Source organism: Belonocnema kinseyi, chromosome 2, assembly GCF_010883055.1.
Source record: "Belonocnema kinseyi isolate 2016_QV_RU_SX_M_011 chromosome 2, B_treatae_v1, whole genome shotgun sequence".
Lineage (NCBI taxonomy): Eukaryota > Metazoa > Arthropoda > Insecta > Hymenoptera > Cynipidae > Belonocnema > Belonocnema kinseyi.
Genome location: NC_046658.1, coordinates 101,326,813 through 101,345,026, shown reverse-complemented (window position 1 = coordinate 101,345,026; position 18,214 = coordinate 101,326,813). Strand labels below are relative to the sequence as shown.

Genomic DNA, 18,214 nt, shown 5'->3' with positions numbered 1-18,214 from the left:
GAAGGAAACACCTGACACTTGACTGAAAGCGAGAGTTTGGTATACTTATCTTTACTAAAAATAAAAATCAACTTGATAGTTTAAGCAACATGTTAGTGGACAAAATTGAAGTTCGTCAGATGTTCTTCTTTGTTTTTTATAACACAATCATATTTTACTGTTATGAAAACATGAATTTCAAATAATCTTATACGAATTTTCGTAAATATCTCAAAAATAATTATGTTTCTTTTAAGCAAGACAGTTGAATTTCCGCTTTTCAGACAAAAAAAAGACTATCATTGATTATACTGTTTGCGTTTTTTTTTAATTTGGTAAAGCTCTTTGTCTTGATAGTGGACTACCTTTCACATCTAAAATTAATTCGGTCATAAGATTTTTTTATATTAAATGGAGTTCCATGATTAAGGGTACGTTACCAAAAGAAGATAATAATGATTTCTTATAAGCTGGCTTATTTTCCTTATGATGCTTCAGTTGTGAACTTCGATATTGAAAGGCATATTTAGGCCTAGGCCATTTTTTATCTACTTCATTGTGAAGTGGCTTGTGACTTTCATCTTCATATTCTTTTATTCCAGTATGCTTCACAATATCATTCAATTGCTTTACCTTTGTGAAAAGGAAACAGAAAACATAACTGTTTCTGATTAATTCTTTGGAAGCAATTATGTTTCAATGACAGTAGTAGAAGACAATTTTTAAACGCTCATAAGATTGTTACAATATTAATATCCATATTAAAAATATGAGTCTACAAATCAATTCGGTGCCTTTATTTTGATGTCTTGTAACTCTTGTTCAAACTTGACTTTTTTCCGTCTTAAGGTAGTTTTAAAGGGCGAACCTCACACTTTGAAACAAAAATTAATAAGTGGCGGCCCTGCGGACATATCCTCAAAAATCATCATAGAAGACAATGTCGTCCAACAAGGAGCATTAGAGACGCTGCATGCTTCTTGCATTCCAATTTAAAAACCAGCATTTCTGAATCTCTGAAACTACTTTTTATCACTTTTTGTATGTTTAAGGGATAATGAAACATTTTCTTAAGGCTGAAAAAATAATTTCGGTCGCTATAGTTGCGTTTTTTTAAATGAGAATCTAAAGAAAAGGCAGTGTCTCAAATTTTCCTTGTCGGACGCCATGATATTGACTAATGATTTTTCAAGGTAAAGTCCGCAGGGCCACCACCTATTATATTGTGATTTATGCTTAGGGTTCGCTCTTTGAATGTACTTTAGAGCGGCAAAAAATTTCAGTGAGAACAATAGTTACAAGGAATTAAAGTAAAGTCACTGAATTAATTCGTAGGCCTAATAATTTACTTGGTGAGGCAAAGCTTCTGAGTCAGTCTCATCTGACAGCATCCACTGTAAAAACTGCTGTTCACCAATTTTCTCTGGGTTCTGCCTTCGAGAAAGCTTTGAGCGCAGTGCTTCCTTCAAAGCTTTATTTCTTCGAACCTATAATTTCTACATATTTAGGTCCATTTTAAATTGTTAAAGCAGATTTAATTCTATTCTAATTTTTAAATAAATCGAGATTTAGAAAAAAACTCTTTTACGCTTAATTTGAATACCTTGAGATAAAAAGTCAAAAACGTTTAAAACGATCTAAATTTAAATTTGTTTTTATTTGAACGACCAAGGTGAAGAAGTTTACCTGTATATTATAAAAAACTTGAAACCTTGGATACCTCAGGACTATATTTTTTCATCCACTGTCTGTTCCTTTCATTATCATTATTGTAGTTCCCATCATGATTATATTTATGTCTTATATTTTTATTTTTATATTTTCTAACTGAAGCTCTTGCAAATTTATTAAACTGACGCTTTAGACGACTCAAGTGATTTCGGAGTCTGTGTCCTGATTTACCATTAACTAGATCATTTTCTCCAAAAGCTTCCCTTCGTATTCTCAATTGCTCTATTTCCGGTTTTTTCTTGTGTACAAGAAAAGTACCGATATTATTTTTGATATTATAATCAAGTTGACTTTCAGTGGCATAGGTATCTGCATCATCAAAATGATCTGCAGCTAATTCAAATTTCTGCTCTATATTTAAATTATGTAAGTGACCATCAACTGGTAACGTTATTATATTCGTGACAGTACTGTTTTTCTTAAAATAAGATCCTTCGGTCGAAACATCAACTTTTTTTGAACATGCGAAACCAGTATTATCATTTAGAATTTTTTTATATTTCTCCAAACTTTTTAACCCTCTTCCGAGTCGTATTTTTTCATCATCATCGTCACCAAAATCATTCATCCAATCCAAAGACTCCACGAATGATTCGTGCATTAAGTCGTCGGAATTCAGTATTGATCGCGTATCTTGACTGCAATATTTATTCTTCTTACATGAAATTTCTTCTGGAGTTTCCACATCTTCTTCTTTGAAAATAAAATCCGCTTCAATAGCTGGTTTATCGAAACGACTCTCAGACGATTTGTTTGCATTTATTTGGTCGTTTACTGAATATGTACTGCTATCACCAGCCTGCAATAGTTTTTAATCTTATTTCTATCCTTTATTCAAATTCCAATTTTCACTGACTAATTAGAATTTGTCAGTATAATATCCCACTTACTTTTACAACTTTCCACTCAGAAGTTTTCTGTGAAGGAATTAATCCGTTTGATGTTTTTTTCTCGGACGGATTACTTTGTTCAATGCCTCCTTTAAACATATCATCGGTGCTTTTAAGAGCTAAAAAGCTACTTCCAGACTTTCTATCATCAGTAATATGAAAAGCAGAAGATTTTTCTGGGAAAATAATAATTAATTCAGTCCAAAAATATTTTTAAAATTAGTTTTTTTTTCTAGAAAAAGATCTACTCTCTTCGCTCCACTGAGAATTAAACCACAGAACTTCTGATTGCCGCTCGGGTGCTTTTCCGTTAAGCAGTTAGTGTGATAGAAAAAAGAATCTCAAGCCAGGTGCTACATTTATAATACAAATAATTTAAAGGAATCTTTATTATCATCAAAGATAGTTACCAGTGTAGATAGTGTAGATCTCATTCCACAATTCGTGAGAATAGAAATCAACACGATCTATTAAGTGAGCTCTTCAGATAACAGAAAATACTTAACTTCATTTCGAACTAAATGAAAAATAATTTCTTTAAATTTTAAAATTCAATTTTTTGCTGAAAAAAGATCTACTCTCTTCACTCCACGGGGAATCGAACTACAGAACTTCCAATTAATGATATTTTCTGTTATTCGAAGAGTTAACGTGATCGATAATTTCGATTTCTATTTTTACGGAGTTCGAAATAATATCTGCATTGATAGATGGTAACGATCTCTGATGATAATACAGATTCCTTTTAATTACTCGTATGATAAATGTAACGCCTATCTTGAGATAGCGTGTATTTCTAAAAAGCTTCTTCTCTCGATCTTTCTAATAGCTAAACGGGAAATCACCCTTACGTCCATGGGAGTTTCTATGGTTCGATTCCCAGTGGCGCAAACAGAGTAACTCTTTTTCCAAAATAAAAACATTTATTTTCCATCAAGCTTGAAATGACGTTGAGCATTTTCTGTCTCAACAAGTGTTAACTTCATGGATTATGTTGACTTCCTTTTTACGGATTGTGGATTGATATCTACACTTATTGATGGTAACTACCTCTGATGATAATATACACGCCTTTAAATATTTTCAAATTTAAAAGCATTTTATTAGGTAATACAGCTATATGCATAAATGATGCTTATACCTTATTACGATTTCATTAAAATAAATAAAAAATCTCCTATCTGTAAAGTATTTTAAATCATAATGATTCTTTTTAGTAAGTAAACTAGATTTTTGTAGCTGACTTCCTTTGTGTGCCTTTAATAAATTTGGTTGAATATTCCACAAAATTATAAAAATCGACATTAAAAAAAATCACAATATTGCTACTTAATTATAGAACACTATATTGAGTTTTATATATTTTATAATTCTTTAAATATATTCAAACATTTGGCAATATGCTGAAGTCAGTGGTCATCCTGTTAATGCAAATGCTTCATTTAAAAATTAAAAAGTTTTACATAAATTTTTATTTTTTTATTTTTTAGAAAGCCGAGAGAAAGAGAAGTAGCACAGTGTTTTTGAGGTCGCACTTTATTTTTTTATTTCTATTTTATTTGTTTTTTAATAAAAGCACTTGAAAATTTGTTTATTGTATAAATTTGGTCGTTTCCGGTTTAAAATTTGCATCAGAATTTTAAGACTTCTTGTTATTTGAATTTTATAATCTTTTCATAGGAATCAGACCCTTAACATTACAAAAATTGAATTGATAAGTGTGACGATTCTATTTAAATGGTTAAGAAAATCATGTATTGACCTTGTAGTTGTTTTCCGAAAAATTTATCTTCTTCGCTTTGGCTATTCTGTTCGTCAGGAATTTGATTACCTTCCTCGCTTTTGTAACTTTTTTTCTCTGCTTCTGAGTCCCCTGTACTGAATTAATAATTTAAAAAAAGCGAAAATTTAAGGATTAATACAATAAAACAGTTTTCATTATTTGTTCTAAAAATAATTTGTAGAAATTAAATGGCTCGATGAATATTTATATTTATTGTCTGATTATTTCTTGTCATACAGAAACATAATTTAATGTCATAAGTGTCATTCCATTTTATTTCTTTAAAGTCGGTTGCGATCTAATTTAAAAAAATGTAGAAACCTTAATGTAATAAACTTGCATTTTTTTAATTCATTGATCAAATTTATCAAAGTTTATCAACTTTATCAAAAAACTTGAACTTGGAAGTTACCTACTTTAACAAAACCTCGAAATATAAATCTTTTTCAAACAATCTTTGAATTTATTATTTTGGTAGAAAAAGTATCGAAACCACAGTAAGATTTTAAGGGAGATAAAATGAAGACCTGCTTTACATATATTGTAAAATCCATGTTAAAAAAAAAATTTTTTACTGACGAGTTATTCATCCGCGAAGATAAAGAAATTCTCGAAGTTGATGAATATCAACTTGTAATTTTATTCATTCCAGAATCCAAAGATTTAATGGAATAAATTAAATTTTTTATGGTAGTGATTATCTATTTCATAATGTACAAATATGTAACATTTTTCTGTACCTTTGCATTTTGAACATCAAATTTCTGAAAGAAAATAAAGCAACTTAAAAAATGTATGTTATAAATAAGTTTAAAAAACATTATATGTTTATTATAGTTGAGTATCAAAAAAATGGTTACCACCAAATTTGGTGAAATAAAGTGGAATGCACCTCAAATAAATTATAATTAACGATAAAAACCTCAATCTAATATTATTTAAAAAATGACACTACCTTAGGAACCGTACTTTAATTACGTAACAGGGAACGATGTGCAGATTTTGCTACGATTTATCACGGAAGGAGTGAGCGGTTCCTTCAGTTATGTACGTAATTTTTTGAAATTCATAAATGAAGCTATAACCTATATTAATTCTACAGAAATTTGTTTTTATAGATCAAACTTTACATGCCAAAGAAGCCTGCGTAGTGAAAAATAAACCTAGCTAACAAACAATTATTGAAAATCATAGAATTTTATTGTTCAGGGAAAAGTCGGTACCTTAGACCAAAAAAAATTGCAAAAGTCAGGGAATTACATAATTTTAAATAAATTTCAAGCAGAATAAACTTTTAATTGGTCAATTTCAATTTGGAATTGTTTATTCCTTTTATACAAGATTCTAGGTGAAAAATATGATAAGTTTTATGGTATATCCTAGTCATTAATTATTAATGGTCAGAGAAAATAAAAAATTGATCAGGGAAACATATTAAACTGTTTTTTGGAAAATACAAATATTTAAAAAAAATTTGATTTTATTAAGAATTTATATTTTGGTGTTGAAAAGTCAAGTGCAATTTTTTTTAAGGTAACAAATTAAGTCTTTTGTTTAATTTTTCTTTTAGATCTAAAAATTCGTTCGTTTTAGTATATAACCTTTCATATTTTACCATCTTTCTTGAATAAAAATGCAACTATTTGCTTGAAAATTTTACAACTTCTGTTAAAAGTCATCTTTCTTAGCAGAAAACTTAAATTTTCTGTTTAAAATCCAACTACTATATAGAAAATTCACTTGTTGTTTACAGTTCATATTTTGGTATTGAAAAGTCAACCAAAATACTTTCCAGGTAAAAATTCAACTGTTTTTTGCAATATTTGTCTTTTTGACTTGAAAATTGATCAGGATCAGTATGACTTTCATCTTTCTTGGATACAAATGTAACTTTTCGGTTGGAAAATTAAACTTTTTAGCTTGAGGAATAAACCATTTTGTTTAAACCACTGTTAAGAAATCATTTTTTTGCAAAGATTCATATTTTTAGTAGAAAATTAATCTCTTTCATTGAAAGTTGAAATATTTTGTTGAAAAATAATCTTTTCTAATTGAAAATTCAACAGCGTGGATAATAATTTAAATAATTTTTGTTGCTTTTTTCTTAATAAAGATTTATCTCGCCAGCGAAAATGTAACTAATTTGTTGAATATTATTTTTTCACGGCTGAAAAGTCATATATTCTGGTTGTAAAATTAAATTTAGTACAGAAAATGCGTCTTTTGGCTTGAAGATTCAACAATTTAGGTAAACTTTTTTTCGGTTGAAATATCAACCACTACGCTTTTTTCTTGATAAATAATCTTTTGGGATTGCGAATTTCACGTTTGTACAGAAATTTTGTCTTTTTAGTTATTACTTAATTTAAACAAAAAAATAAACTTCTACTTTTTCGCTTCAAATATAAACTACTAAGCTTTTTTGTTGACGATTGATATTTTAAGGTTGAAAATTTAATTATTTTTCAACCATTCAATTATTTTGCTGTAAATTTAATTATTTTGTTTAAAATAAATGAGTAAATTTGAAGGTTTTTATTTTGTATCTGAAATACTGTGTTATTCCGCATATAAAAGGTTTGATCCTAAAGATAATACAAAATTAAAATGTTAGTATTCGAACGTTAATATTCAAGGAAAATAAAAAATTGTTCATTTAAAAATCTAGGAATTTTTAGAATGAATATTTTACCCTGCACAGCATATATTATTTTTAATTGAAAAAAATTCCATTACCCGTGTGGAAAAAGCCCCGCTAAGACCTCTTAGGAAGAGGGCCCCCGGCGGGGGGCCGGATTGATGTTCCACGCGTGGAAATTCTACGAGGGCCCCCCTCGAGGGCCCCGCTCGGTTGCCCTCACGGATAAACGATCCAAATTTCAAAGTGCACAGGGTGAATATTTTTTCAACACCACAAATTTTAAGGTTTCATGAGTTCAAACTTGCAAATAATGATTTTCTGTCAAAAATTGAATGACTTATTTCTGAAGTTCGAACTCTCACAATAGGGATGTTCCATAGAGGTCCCCGCAGGGGATCCAGCTCGGTTGCCCTCATGGATCAATGATTCAAGTTTCAAAGTCCAAAGGGGGAATATTTTTTTGACGCCACAAATTTCATGGTTTCATGAGTTCAGACTTTCAAACAGCGAATTTCTGACAAAAGTTCGATAACACTTTTTTGAAATTCGAACTCTGACAATATTGATGTTCCATGAAAAAAAATATATATCACGCGAAGAAAAATGGTAATTGATTTAAATTATTTATTTGATAATTATTTTATTGATATTCCTTTTAACAGTTCGTGTATTTTACATTTACAAAACGTCGTATAATAATACAGCTTATGAGGATGGCTTTTTCATCGAGTTTCAACTTGTCGGTTTAGCGCAGTGGTTAACACTCCCGACTGCTAGGCGATAGATTTAGGGATAGATGATTATGTAGGTTCGATACCCCGTAGCGTTAGAAATTTTATTTGTAATATAATGTTTAAAATTGTGATATATGTATTCACTCTAAACAGGACTATTAATATCTGCAGACAAAATAGTCGCAATCAATTAATATTTATTTTTTAAATAAATTTTTTGTTATACGGTTAGAGTATAGCAGTATGGTACTAGTTAGCACTGACGCAGTACTGCCGCCCATAGTTAATTTCCTATTGAAATAGTACTGTACAGGTAGCGATATCCAGTACTGGCCCAACATGAGGCAACTATGTGGCAACTATGAGGGATCCATGGGGGAAGCCCTTGTTGGGCCCCTATGGATTAGCATGTCGTTTCCATAAGGAGCCACGTCTGGATTGCCCTCATCGATTCCGCAAGACATGAGGGCAATCCATGTGGACCCTGACGGGGGCCCCCTCCATTTTTCCACACGGGTAGTCTCAAGTTCTACATCTTATTATTTTTGAATACCATAATTTACGCACAGGAAGAGGAAGAGAGGGGTGGGGGATACTGGTACAACCTCTTACCTGTCTCGTTCTTTCTGGTACCAGTTTCTTCGAGATCCTTCACTATCTCCATCAAATTGATTTTTCTCCATATCGGAAGCTTCTTGAAAATCAAGATTCATTCTATGATCCCCTCTTAGCCTAGATCTCTCCCTTATTGGTCCTTCCGAGGCATTCGTATTTTCTAGCTCTTCATACTTCGCTCCCAAATCCTTTTCTCGACTTACAACACTGTCTTCTAATTTTCGATATTCTCCATTTCTAAAACCAGGAAATCGCGCTTTAATAATAAATTGTTTAAGCAATATATTATCTTCAAATCAGACTTTATTAGTAATATTTTTCCAAACTGCGAATCCAATATGCTTACCTTTGCGGTTCGTAATCTTCTTCGTTGTTTTCAAAACTCAGCAGATCATTATCCTGTTCAAACAGACGCTCTTCTAAAGGCAGGTCGTTACTTAAAAAGTCACTCAGAGCTCCCGGTTTAAGTTTTCCTTGAACGTTAAGATTATACTCTAAAGGTTCTGTGAATATAAGTCTTCTTGAATCCTCATTAGCTTTATTTGAGGCTTTCAAAAGTTTGAGCGTTTCAGACGACTGATCAAACCTGTTCGATGTTCTGTACTGTCAATAAATTCACCAATTTTCGTAATTTTAACTGCACATGGAAGCAGTGATAAAATTATAAGTCTTTATTGAAAATATTTGGATGAAGTATCTCACCATATTCGTGGGTTCCTCTGTGGCCTTTGATCGCTCAATTTATCTTTACCTTGGTTTTCCTTACCATGTTTTATTTTCCCACGAAAAGGAACATCCTTGGGATATGGTGTTTCATTCAAAGTTTTGTTTTCGGAAATTTTAGGAACGTTTATATTACCAATAAATTCTTCTCTTGGGGTTTTATTTTTCGTTACTTTTTTATCCTTGTCTAATTTTTCTTCTTCATCTTTTTGTTGGTTCTTTTTCTGAGGATACATGTCTGACTTTTCTCGGGGCGTATCTATAAAACATGATTAAAATAAATTGATTTGAAGAAAAAGGATACAAAATTTAATAACATGTACTTAGTTTTCCTACCTTTTATTTTAAACTGGATTTTAGTACTAATAGGCATTTCTTCATCTTCATCATTAGCAGCTCCTTCGTAGTCAAAATACTGAATTACTGGTACACGTCTCTTTCTTACATCGCCATCTTCTGTATTAAGATACAGCCCTGAAAATGAGTTCATTTTCGATCCTTCTTCTCGTTTAAATTCACTCTTTGCAAGTTCCATTTAATCGGATTATATATATTTTTTGAAATAAAGCACTTTTTCTGATTATTCGAAAGTTAATATACTACATACCATAGTCTTCAGTCTCAGTTTTCTTATCATTATAATCCTGAAAACCATCTTCCTTTTCTTGATCTTCATAATCTTCAATATTTTTAAATTCCTCCTTGTTTTGACTTCTTTCAAATGATTTTCCGAGTCTTTTAAATTGCTTGGTTCGCTTGTAAAACTTCGAAGGATTTTCATACCAATTTCTATTTTTTTTAACAGAATCTTGAAGTATTCTTCTCCCCATTCTATGCTGAAATATCATAATCCTGTCAGCTCCTGGAATACTTTGAGATCCTCCTATTATGTCTGTCTTTGATACATTTCTTTGATTGTTATCGAATTCTTGAAGTTCTGAAGTTGGATCTAATTTTGAAGAGTTGACTTTAAAATAAACATTAATTTTAGATTCTTCTAAATTCCTAAAATTCTGATCAATATGTATTGTATTTATATAATTGTATTCTACAATGGGATTTTTTTTTGAATATTGAATATTATCATCTCGAGTGCTCTTAAACTCACTCTTAACTTTTAAAACACTAACATCACTCATATCTAAAGATTTGTTCAAAACAAGATTTGTAAATAACAAGGACTTATTAAAATCATTTAGTTCTGTTATTTTGTTTTCTTTATGATTTTGAAACATATAATCAGAGTTTGAACCATAAGTCGTATTGGGAACAAAAGATATGTCAATTAAAAGTTTATTTTGTCTTTCAACAGAATGTTTACTATTTTTCCCAGTTGTTTGTCTAATTAAGGATTGAAAATGGACTTCAATGGGATCTTGTTTTTGTTCTCTTTTCAAACTTGTTTTAATAATCCCTCTATGGTCATTTAGAATTTCAAAGGATAACTCCCCAAACCCCGCTTTCTGAAATAACTTCAAGTCTTCCTCTTCTTCATTATTCTTCCTATCCTTTTTCACCCTTTGTGTGATTTCTTTTAGGTAAGAAATCTCATCTTCATTTTCATCTTCTAAGTCATTACTCTTTTTTAATTTACTTGCATATTCTGAATCCTTTGCCCTCCTTTTAAAGTAAAAGATTTCTGCTGCTAATGTAAAATCCTCCCAACAATTGAAACCTATACCAATAAAATAATACTTATGATCTTTAACAAAGATTAGCAAAAATGAAAGATAACATTTAAAACAGTATTCAAAAATACTATTTATTCTACAGCTAAAAATATAATTACTTAAAGTAACGTTAATTCTTATTCAATGCACTAATTTAAGTATAATCTTACTTTTCTTTACATTCTTCGCATAGCCATAAATAGTATTCAGTTTTTTTAAATCCCTCAAAAGCATATCGCTTTCATGTTCATTCTTTCTATGATCTCTTTTTCTAGTATCTTTTTCAACCTGTGTGTCATATTCTTCAGGTCTTGAAATGTTCGTCATATTGCCGTTTTTATTCGTTCCTTTGTTAGACTCAATGAGGCTCTCTCGTGGTTCCAGTACAGTCTGCTTCAACGTTTCTAAAGACAGTGAAAACTGATCCGCGTTTGCTTCTTTCATTGTTCGTGACTTTTCCGATAAAACATGACCTATTATTTGACTTAGTTCACATTGGACTACAGAGTTACCTGGGTCTTCTACATCACTATCAATTTTTTTATTCTCTTTGTAATTTATTTTTAAACAGGAAAGATGCCAAACTTCTTTTGAAATATCTATTAAATGCATCGTGCTATATTAAATATTTATGATAATAGAATGTAAGATAAAAGTATATTTTTGATTTTTTAGACGTACCTAAAATTACAAAATCTGCTGGAGCAATTTCATAATTATTTGTACATCGACTTAGAGTATCTCCTTTAAGTTTCTGATAAGTAAACCTAGAATCAGCCTTCTTACAAAATAAATCCTTTGAAGCTTCCATTTCTTCGTTAATTGGTTTATCGATTGACCTAAATTCGTAAAAATGTATTGTTCACAAAATATAAAGATAGAAGGGACAAAACAGTTTCTTCGGTAAAATCTATCATATCTGATGACATGATTTAGGTTAAATTACGTTTCATTATTGTCTTATTATCAGCATTATTGTTATGGTAACCATACAATTGTTTACCCTAATAAAATTGTATTATATTTAAAATCACTATTTTGAGCATATCTCTTGAATTTCACTTCTTTTTCTAAGTGAATTCTTTTGGGGACACCAAGGGAATCATGAGACTCGAATTTCCTCTTTCGGTGCTCATCTGATATGTCGGAATTGCGATTTGTATTAAATTCTCGTTTTTTTCTTGTTGCTTCTATTCTAGCAGAAGGGACAGCAGCTAATCTCGAAGAATATCTACGTTTCTGCTCTGCAGAGCTGAATGCAAATTATAAAAGTGAATATCGATGCACTTACTCACAAAAGATAAATTACTGTAATAAATCTTTAAAAAATCTCTACTTCTCTAAATTTTTTGTCCTCAATTTCATCTTATGTACTATTTGATATATCCACTGAAATTCATTTTGTTTCCCTGAAGCGTTTTTTAGGAACCAATTAAGTGCTAGAATTTTTTCATTTTCACTTACAGATACGTCTTCTTCAGAATTACTAATCCTGCTATGATCCCCCTGTAATATTTAGGAAAGAATAATTAATTTTGATAAACTAAGTATATAAGACATTATTTTGCCGATGTTCATAATATTAAATTTAAAATGTATGTATTATAATAGATTTGAAGGGGGGGGGGGAGGTTGCATGATTTCATCCCGTTTAAACTCTGTAGTTTGGAACCGAAGATGATACACTGACTTATACTGCTGATCCCACAAGTGGTGGACGAGACGTTGACCTATACTACTGCCTCAACTTTTCCCTTTACCGTCCTTCTTAAAAAATAATTTTAAATTTAATGTGACACCCCCCTGCAAACCGGCACCTATCACCCTATTCATTCATTAAGTCCAAACCCCTTATCTCACCATTGAAGACTTGGAAGGCTAAGAAAATTATTTTTTAGAGGGCAATAATCTCCCCATTCCATTCCAAATCCGAAAAAAGAAATTCCTTTTTTTATGTTATTTTTAACAGTTTCGGGTTTTGACTTAAAGTTTCCCGTGTAAGCTGCATGGGGAAAATATACTGTTTCCAGTTTTTGGAATTTCATTGATCAGACTTATGGGCTTGACGCCCCGAACACATCCCCACGAGTCCCTGAAAACTACCCTTAAAATCCGAAATGTCCATTTTTCATTATATCGAATTTTCGAGCACGGTATTAACATTTGTTGATTAGTTTACAATTATTTAAACAAATGTAATTTGTTTAAATTATTTTCGTTTTTAAAAGTCTTTTTTTATCAACAAATATTACTATTTGTTTAGTGGATTGTTTCTCAATATTGATTGATTAATTTGAAATTGTTTAATAATTAATAATTGAATAATTTTTTTTCGATTTTCAAAAATAAAAATTACTACTGTTCATCGGGTGGAATATTGATGAACATTCGTTAATTAATTGTTATTTATTTAAACAAATTCCACTTGTTTAGAAAAGGTTTTTTTTTAAAAACTCGTCTAACTGGCAGCTTAATATGGTTATTGACATAAATTCATTGAAGAATATTTTTTAATTGAATAAACAATTACTTATTTTTTGTTTTAAACAAACTTAAATTTGTTTACACAATAAAAACTAAATTAATCAATGTTGTTAAATATTTCACCAGACCAACAGCAATATTTTTTATTGAAAAACTTGTTTTGAAAATTACTCAAACAAATGAAACTTGTTTAAACAATTATAAACTAATAAGTGATGCTGATAAATATTCCACTAAAGAAATATTAGAAATTTTTATGAAAAAAAATTTCTGTTGATCAGTTTCTGTTCGTCCTTCCTAAGCTACGATAAAGTTCATTTTTATTATTTTTTGAATGTAGTATTTAATTTATTAGAGTCTCTTTAAATTGTTTGAGACATAAAAATAAAAATTCTTATCTTTTTTAAAATTGAAACAATTTTCCAAACGACACCGTTTTTATGTTTGTTATTTTTTTATGTTTGCTTTTGCTCTTCGGTATTAATATTATATTGAATTAATTCAAACTACTAAAACTCAGGACAAAAAATGTACTATATTAAATATAATAATATTATTGGGAAAATTTAATTATTTAGGTTACAACCGTTTGAAGAAGGTACGCATTGTACAGAAACGTCAAGGATTTAAAAATGAGTTTTTAATCAAATAAATTCTGAGTTCAAAAAAATGTTTTTTGGTTAATTTTTAATTTAACTAATGTGGACCGTAAGACATAAAGAAATATTAATGATTTAGAGTTTAATATTACGTAAATAAGTTGTATCAACTCAATTAGACGAGTTTATTTTATATTTTTCCCAACGTTTCGGGAACGAACTGTTTCCATTATCAGGGGATTTAATTTTGAAAAATTATAATCTGAAAAAGCTATAAAAAGAGTAAACTTCTTAAAACGAACAAAATAATAAAAACATAATAATCGTAAGAGAAAATAAACTTGATAATTAATTACGAAATTCAATAGTCACTTTTGGTTATAATGTAGTGAAGGTAACTAAAGGAAATTTTCCTATTTGTTAAAAAAATATATGTCTAAGATTTATGCTGTAAAAAGAAATAGTTTCAATTTTGTAACTATATGTTTAGTTGTAATGTGTAATTTATATAAGATTTAAGAACACCTTTCAAAAAACTTAACTTATGGTAGAAAAAAGGCTTAAAAAAATTTTAAAACATAATATTTTTTATCAGAGCAGGATGGAAGAACATCCTGCTCCCATAATGATGACTCCAAAAGTGACTTTCTTGATGTGAAATTTCAATGTAATACCACAGAAAAAAGTAAGAATTAATTATCATTAATATTATCATATAAATTATCAATAGAAACGTTATCATAACTTGATTTGACACTATCTGTGTGTTCTTTTTGTCTAATGTGTAGAGGTCTTTTTGTTTGTGCATTATAATATTTTCCACAATTACAAGAGAAACGGTAAACGATCTCATTTTTTTCTAGAGTTTCTAATTCGTCTTTACCTCATTTTTTCATTTTATCAAGTTTAGAATAAATACGAAAAGTGGTGCTGATTTTACAAGCTTTAAAGAGTATTTTTATATTTTTTGAAATTTTACGATAATATGGAATAGAATATTGTGTATTCGATCAAATTCTTTTTTGTATGTTATGAGAATTGTTATTTAAGTGTTTTTATTAATTTCTTTGAATCTGTTATCAGTGGGTTTATTAATAACATTTGGTAAAAGATTATTTAGAAAAAGGTAATGTTTTACTATTTCTAAGTTTTCGCTAGAAAATTTTTTCTCGGAAAATAGAATAGCTGAGTCTACTAAGTTTTTATAATGGCAATTTTCGGTTGTAAGAAGTCCTTAGATAGAAAATCAAGTAATCGACCAGAATAGGTTGATTTTTGAAACCAATTATTAGAGTTGGAACCATTATTATTTTTAATAATGCTCATGTTAAGAAAGTTATATAAGAAATAAGCAGCACTGAGAAAGGTGGGTGTGGTCCTAAATTTTAATAATTATAAAAAAAGCAACAACGAAAAATTTTTAAAAACTGTTGCCATAATTACAAAAATTTAGGACCAGACCCACCTTTTTTTAGTTCTTCCTGTATAGTATCCTAAATTTTTAACTCGATATGGCGCTTCGTGAGAAAATAAGTTACAAAATAAAAAAAGTGACGGTAAAGTATAAACATGGTCACGTGACCTACTCATCACATGGTCTTAAATAGAGTATAATAATATTATCAGTTTTTTAAACATTATCATCATTAAAAATGATAATAGTTCTATCTATACTAATTGGGTTCGCAAATCAACCTATTGTGGGCCACTACTTAATTTTCTATCTAAACATCCCTTACCACCAAAAATTGCTTCGATGAAAAAATTATATAATAAAAAAATGCTGATAATATCAAAAATAGTTTGATTCAAAAAACATTATTACTATTTGTAATAAAACGGTTGGTTTCCGAAACGTTTAAACAATGATTAAACTCGTCTGTTTAAGTTGATACGACTCTGTTATTTATTACTACTTGCATTGCTTTAATCAAATGTTAAAGATTTTTTTATTTTATTTTTAATAACGATCAATGTTGCTGATCCGGGGATGGTGTTGAATTCGTCTGAGAGAATGATAAATTGTAGAATTTTTTGGAAGATAATAACTTACATACTTTAGACAACAGTAAGCTCCAGATGTGGTAGGTTATTTATTTAAGAAACATTCGACGTGTCGAGGGTCAATAAGCTCTCCTCATCAGGAAAAATATTAGTTTGTAATTAGATAAAAATTGTAGTCAAATGCACCTCTTACCCACTCCCAAATTCTTGAAATAAAAAACTCTAAATTTAAACAAATTGATAAAATGTTAAAATCAGAACAATTTTAAAATAAAAAGTTTGGAAGATTTTATTTTGGATTCTGAAAAAATATTAACATTTTAATAAGTGAGTTTATGGAAATATGAAATTCAATTTACGTTAACTGTGTTGAATTTAAAGTCATTTGTTGAACAAAATAATGAGCATTAATTTGATACATAAACATTTCCTTAGACTTTAAATTTAAAACAGGTAACGTAAATTGAATTTTATATTTCCATAACCTCACTTATCAATATGTCAAACTTTTTTAGAATCCAAAATAAAATCATCCAAATTTCTTACTTAAAAATTTTTCTCATTTTAAAATTTAGTTAATTTGTTTAAATTTACAGATTTTGATTTCGAGAATTTGAAAATGGAAAGAAGGTGTCGTTTACTACAATTAAGACCAAATTACGAATTAAAATTGTTTCCTGATGAGGATTGTTCGTTGGCTCTAGAAACATCGAATGCTTCTTAAATTAAGTACCTTTCACACCTGGAGGTTATCGTTGTCTGAAGTATGTCAGTTATTATGTTTGGAAAAATTCTGTAATATTTTATTTCAATAATAATGATTGTTAGATACAATGTGGCTACCCTAAAATAGCATTAGTGCCAGAGATCATTAATTTTTGGCATAATAATAATCGAACACATCTATCTATATAACAAGGGGGCCATGAAATTTAGTATTCCCCCATGACAAGGTCGCTACAAAACTTAGTGCACCCATCCACCCTCTTGCTTGACCCAAGAAGTCCCCTAATCAATTTATCATCCACTACCAAATTGCTGTGAAACCTGAAGCTCGAGGCACGTGCTGGGAGATCGATAGCCATCGATACCTGGACCAGGAGATATATTACTGGTATACTGCCTTCACGTCTGCGAAAGTTGGCAAAGTCGCAGAAAAGGCTGTCCTTTCGGCGACAATTCGCGGTCCCTATTCTGTTTCAGAGCGCGTTATAATAATGGGTGGGCTCTGTTGTACACGCGTCTTGCGTGGAGACGCCGGAAAGACAATGGGTTCTCCATAGAGCCTAGAACCGTAGGAATGGCGGTGATATTAAAAATTCACTCCCTCTAGAGCCTGAAGTGGCCTCTGGCAATCTGCATCTCATTCCCGGCGGGCTCTAGTAGGTACACCAACTATCGTTTGGTGGGTGCGGGAAACAGCGGTACCACAGAAAGCAAGAGAGTTCACTGTCAAAAGGACATGGTGGAAGTGTTGGAAAAACGGAGGGAATGAGAGAAAGCGTGAGGAAAACGGTAATGTTATACCCAATTACACACGGCATTCAACTAAATGAACTACTTCACCCTCTGCACCCCAATTACATTTTCTTTGCTTTTTCTCACTCCTGACCCTCCCACCTCATCAGGTCCACGTGCCTGTCCTCGATTGTTGCGTTTCTTTCACTGTTCTTTTGATGGAACCCTCAAGGTATGTTCTTCATTATTTTTCTAGAGACACAACATCTAAAAGGCCAGGAGGTTTGTGTTTATAATGTGCCTATATTTCCTTCTTACTATAAAATCTTTCAAAGCTTTTCAGAAGTAATATTTCAAAGTTAGTAATTAATTTGGAGAACATAACTTTTTAGGTAAGGTAGCATACATTTTAAGGCAATTGATAAATATTAATTGTGAAAAGCGGTCTTTTGAGCTATAAAAAAAGAGTACGAACTGGGAGAAAATCACTGGGTTTCAGAAAAAATGTCTAGAAGGTAAACTGACCATTACTGGTACAGTTACGTAAAGCTAACCCACAAAAACACAATTTTAAACTGGTGAATTGTACTTTTTGGTACGAAAACCATTTTAATAAGTGCCTACTAAATTATTGGCTCGATTAGAACAAAAAATACATTATTTATTTTAAAGTGTGGGGCAAAAAAGAAGCCAATACTGGGACAAGCAAAATCCTATTAGGTTTATCAAAATAAACTTGTAAAATTAACTTACAATTATAGAAGACATTAAAAAACAAAAATATATTATTATAACTCAGAATCAATTTATTTTTTCTCTCTTAGTTATAAATAAGTAACTAATTTAATAGTAACTAATGAATTTAGTTTTATGATGAAAATTAATAAGTATGCATTGAAATTT

At 30.2% G+C, this 18,214-nt stretch overlaps 1 protein-coding gene across 4 annotated transcripts in view; it reads right to left on the bottom strand.

Annotated features, from left to right (window-relative positions):
- The window catches only part of LOC117168377, a 55,822-nt gene that overhangs the window by 7,113 nt on the left and 30,495 nt on the right, over positions 1 to 18,214 (bottom strand). Inside the window, exons 3-17 of one of the 4 annotated variants that reach the window (XM_033353979.1) lie at positions 12,103 to 12,272; positions 11,770 to 12,018; positions 11,448 to 11,605; positions 10,937 to 11,365; positions 10,418 to 10,771; positions 9,704 to 10,045; positions 9,433 to 9,570; positions 9,076 to 9,355; positions 8,720 to 8,959; positions 8,371 to 8,610; positions 4,363 to 4,478; positions 2,601 to 2,776; positions 1,700 to 2,509; positions 1,329 to 1,466; positions 420 to 612 (exon numbers count right to left, since the gene is read on the bottom strand). In XM_033353979.1, coding sequence (XP_033209870.1) covers positions 420 to 612; positions 1,329 to 1,466; positions 1,700 to 2,509; positions 2,601 to 2,776; positions 4,363 to 4,478; positions 8,371 to 8,610; positions 8,720 to 8,959; positions 9,076 to 9,355; positions 9,433 to 9,570; positions 9,704 to 10,045; positions 10,418 to 10,771; positions 10,937 to 11,365; positions 11,448 to 11,605; positions 11,770 to 12,018; positions 12,103 to 12,272 — 4,033 coding nt within the window. Of the gene's footprint in view, positions 1 to 419; positions 613 to 1,328; positions 1,467 to 1,665; positions 2,510 to 2,600; positions 2,777 to 4,362; positions 4,479 to 8,370; positions 8,611 to 8,719; positions 8,960 to 9,075; positions 9,356 to 9,432; positions 9,571 to 9,703; positions 10,772 to 10,936; positions 11,366 to 11,447; positions 11,606 to 11,769; positions 12,019 to 12,102; positions 12,273 to 18,214 lie in introns of those variants that run through there. The other 3 variants (XM_033353978.1, XM_033353980.1, XM_033353981.1) reach the window with 3 other exon arrangements.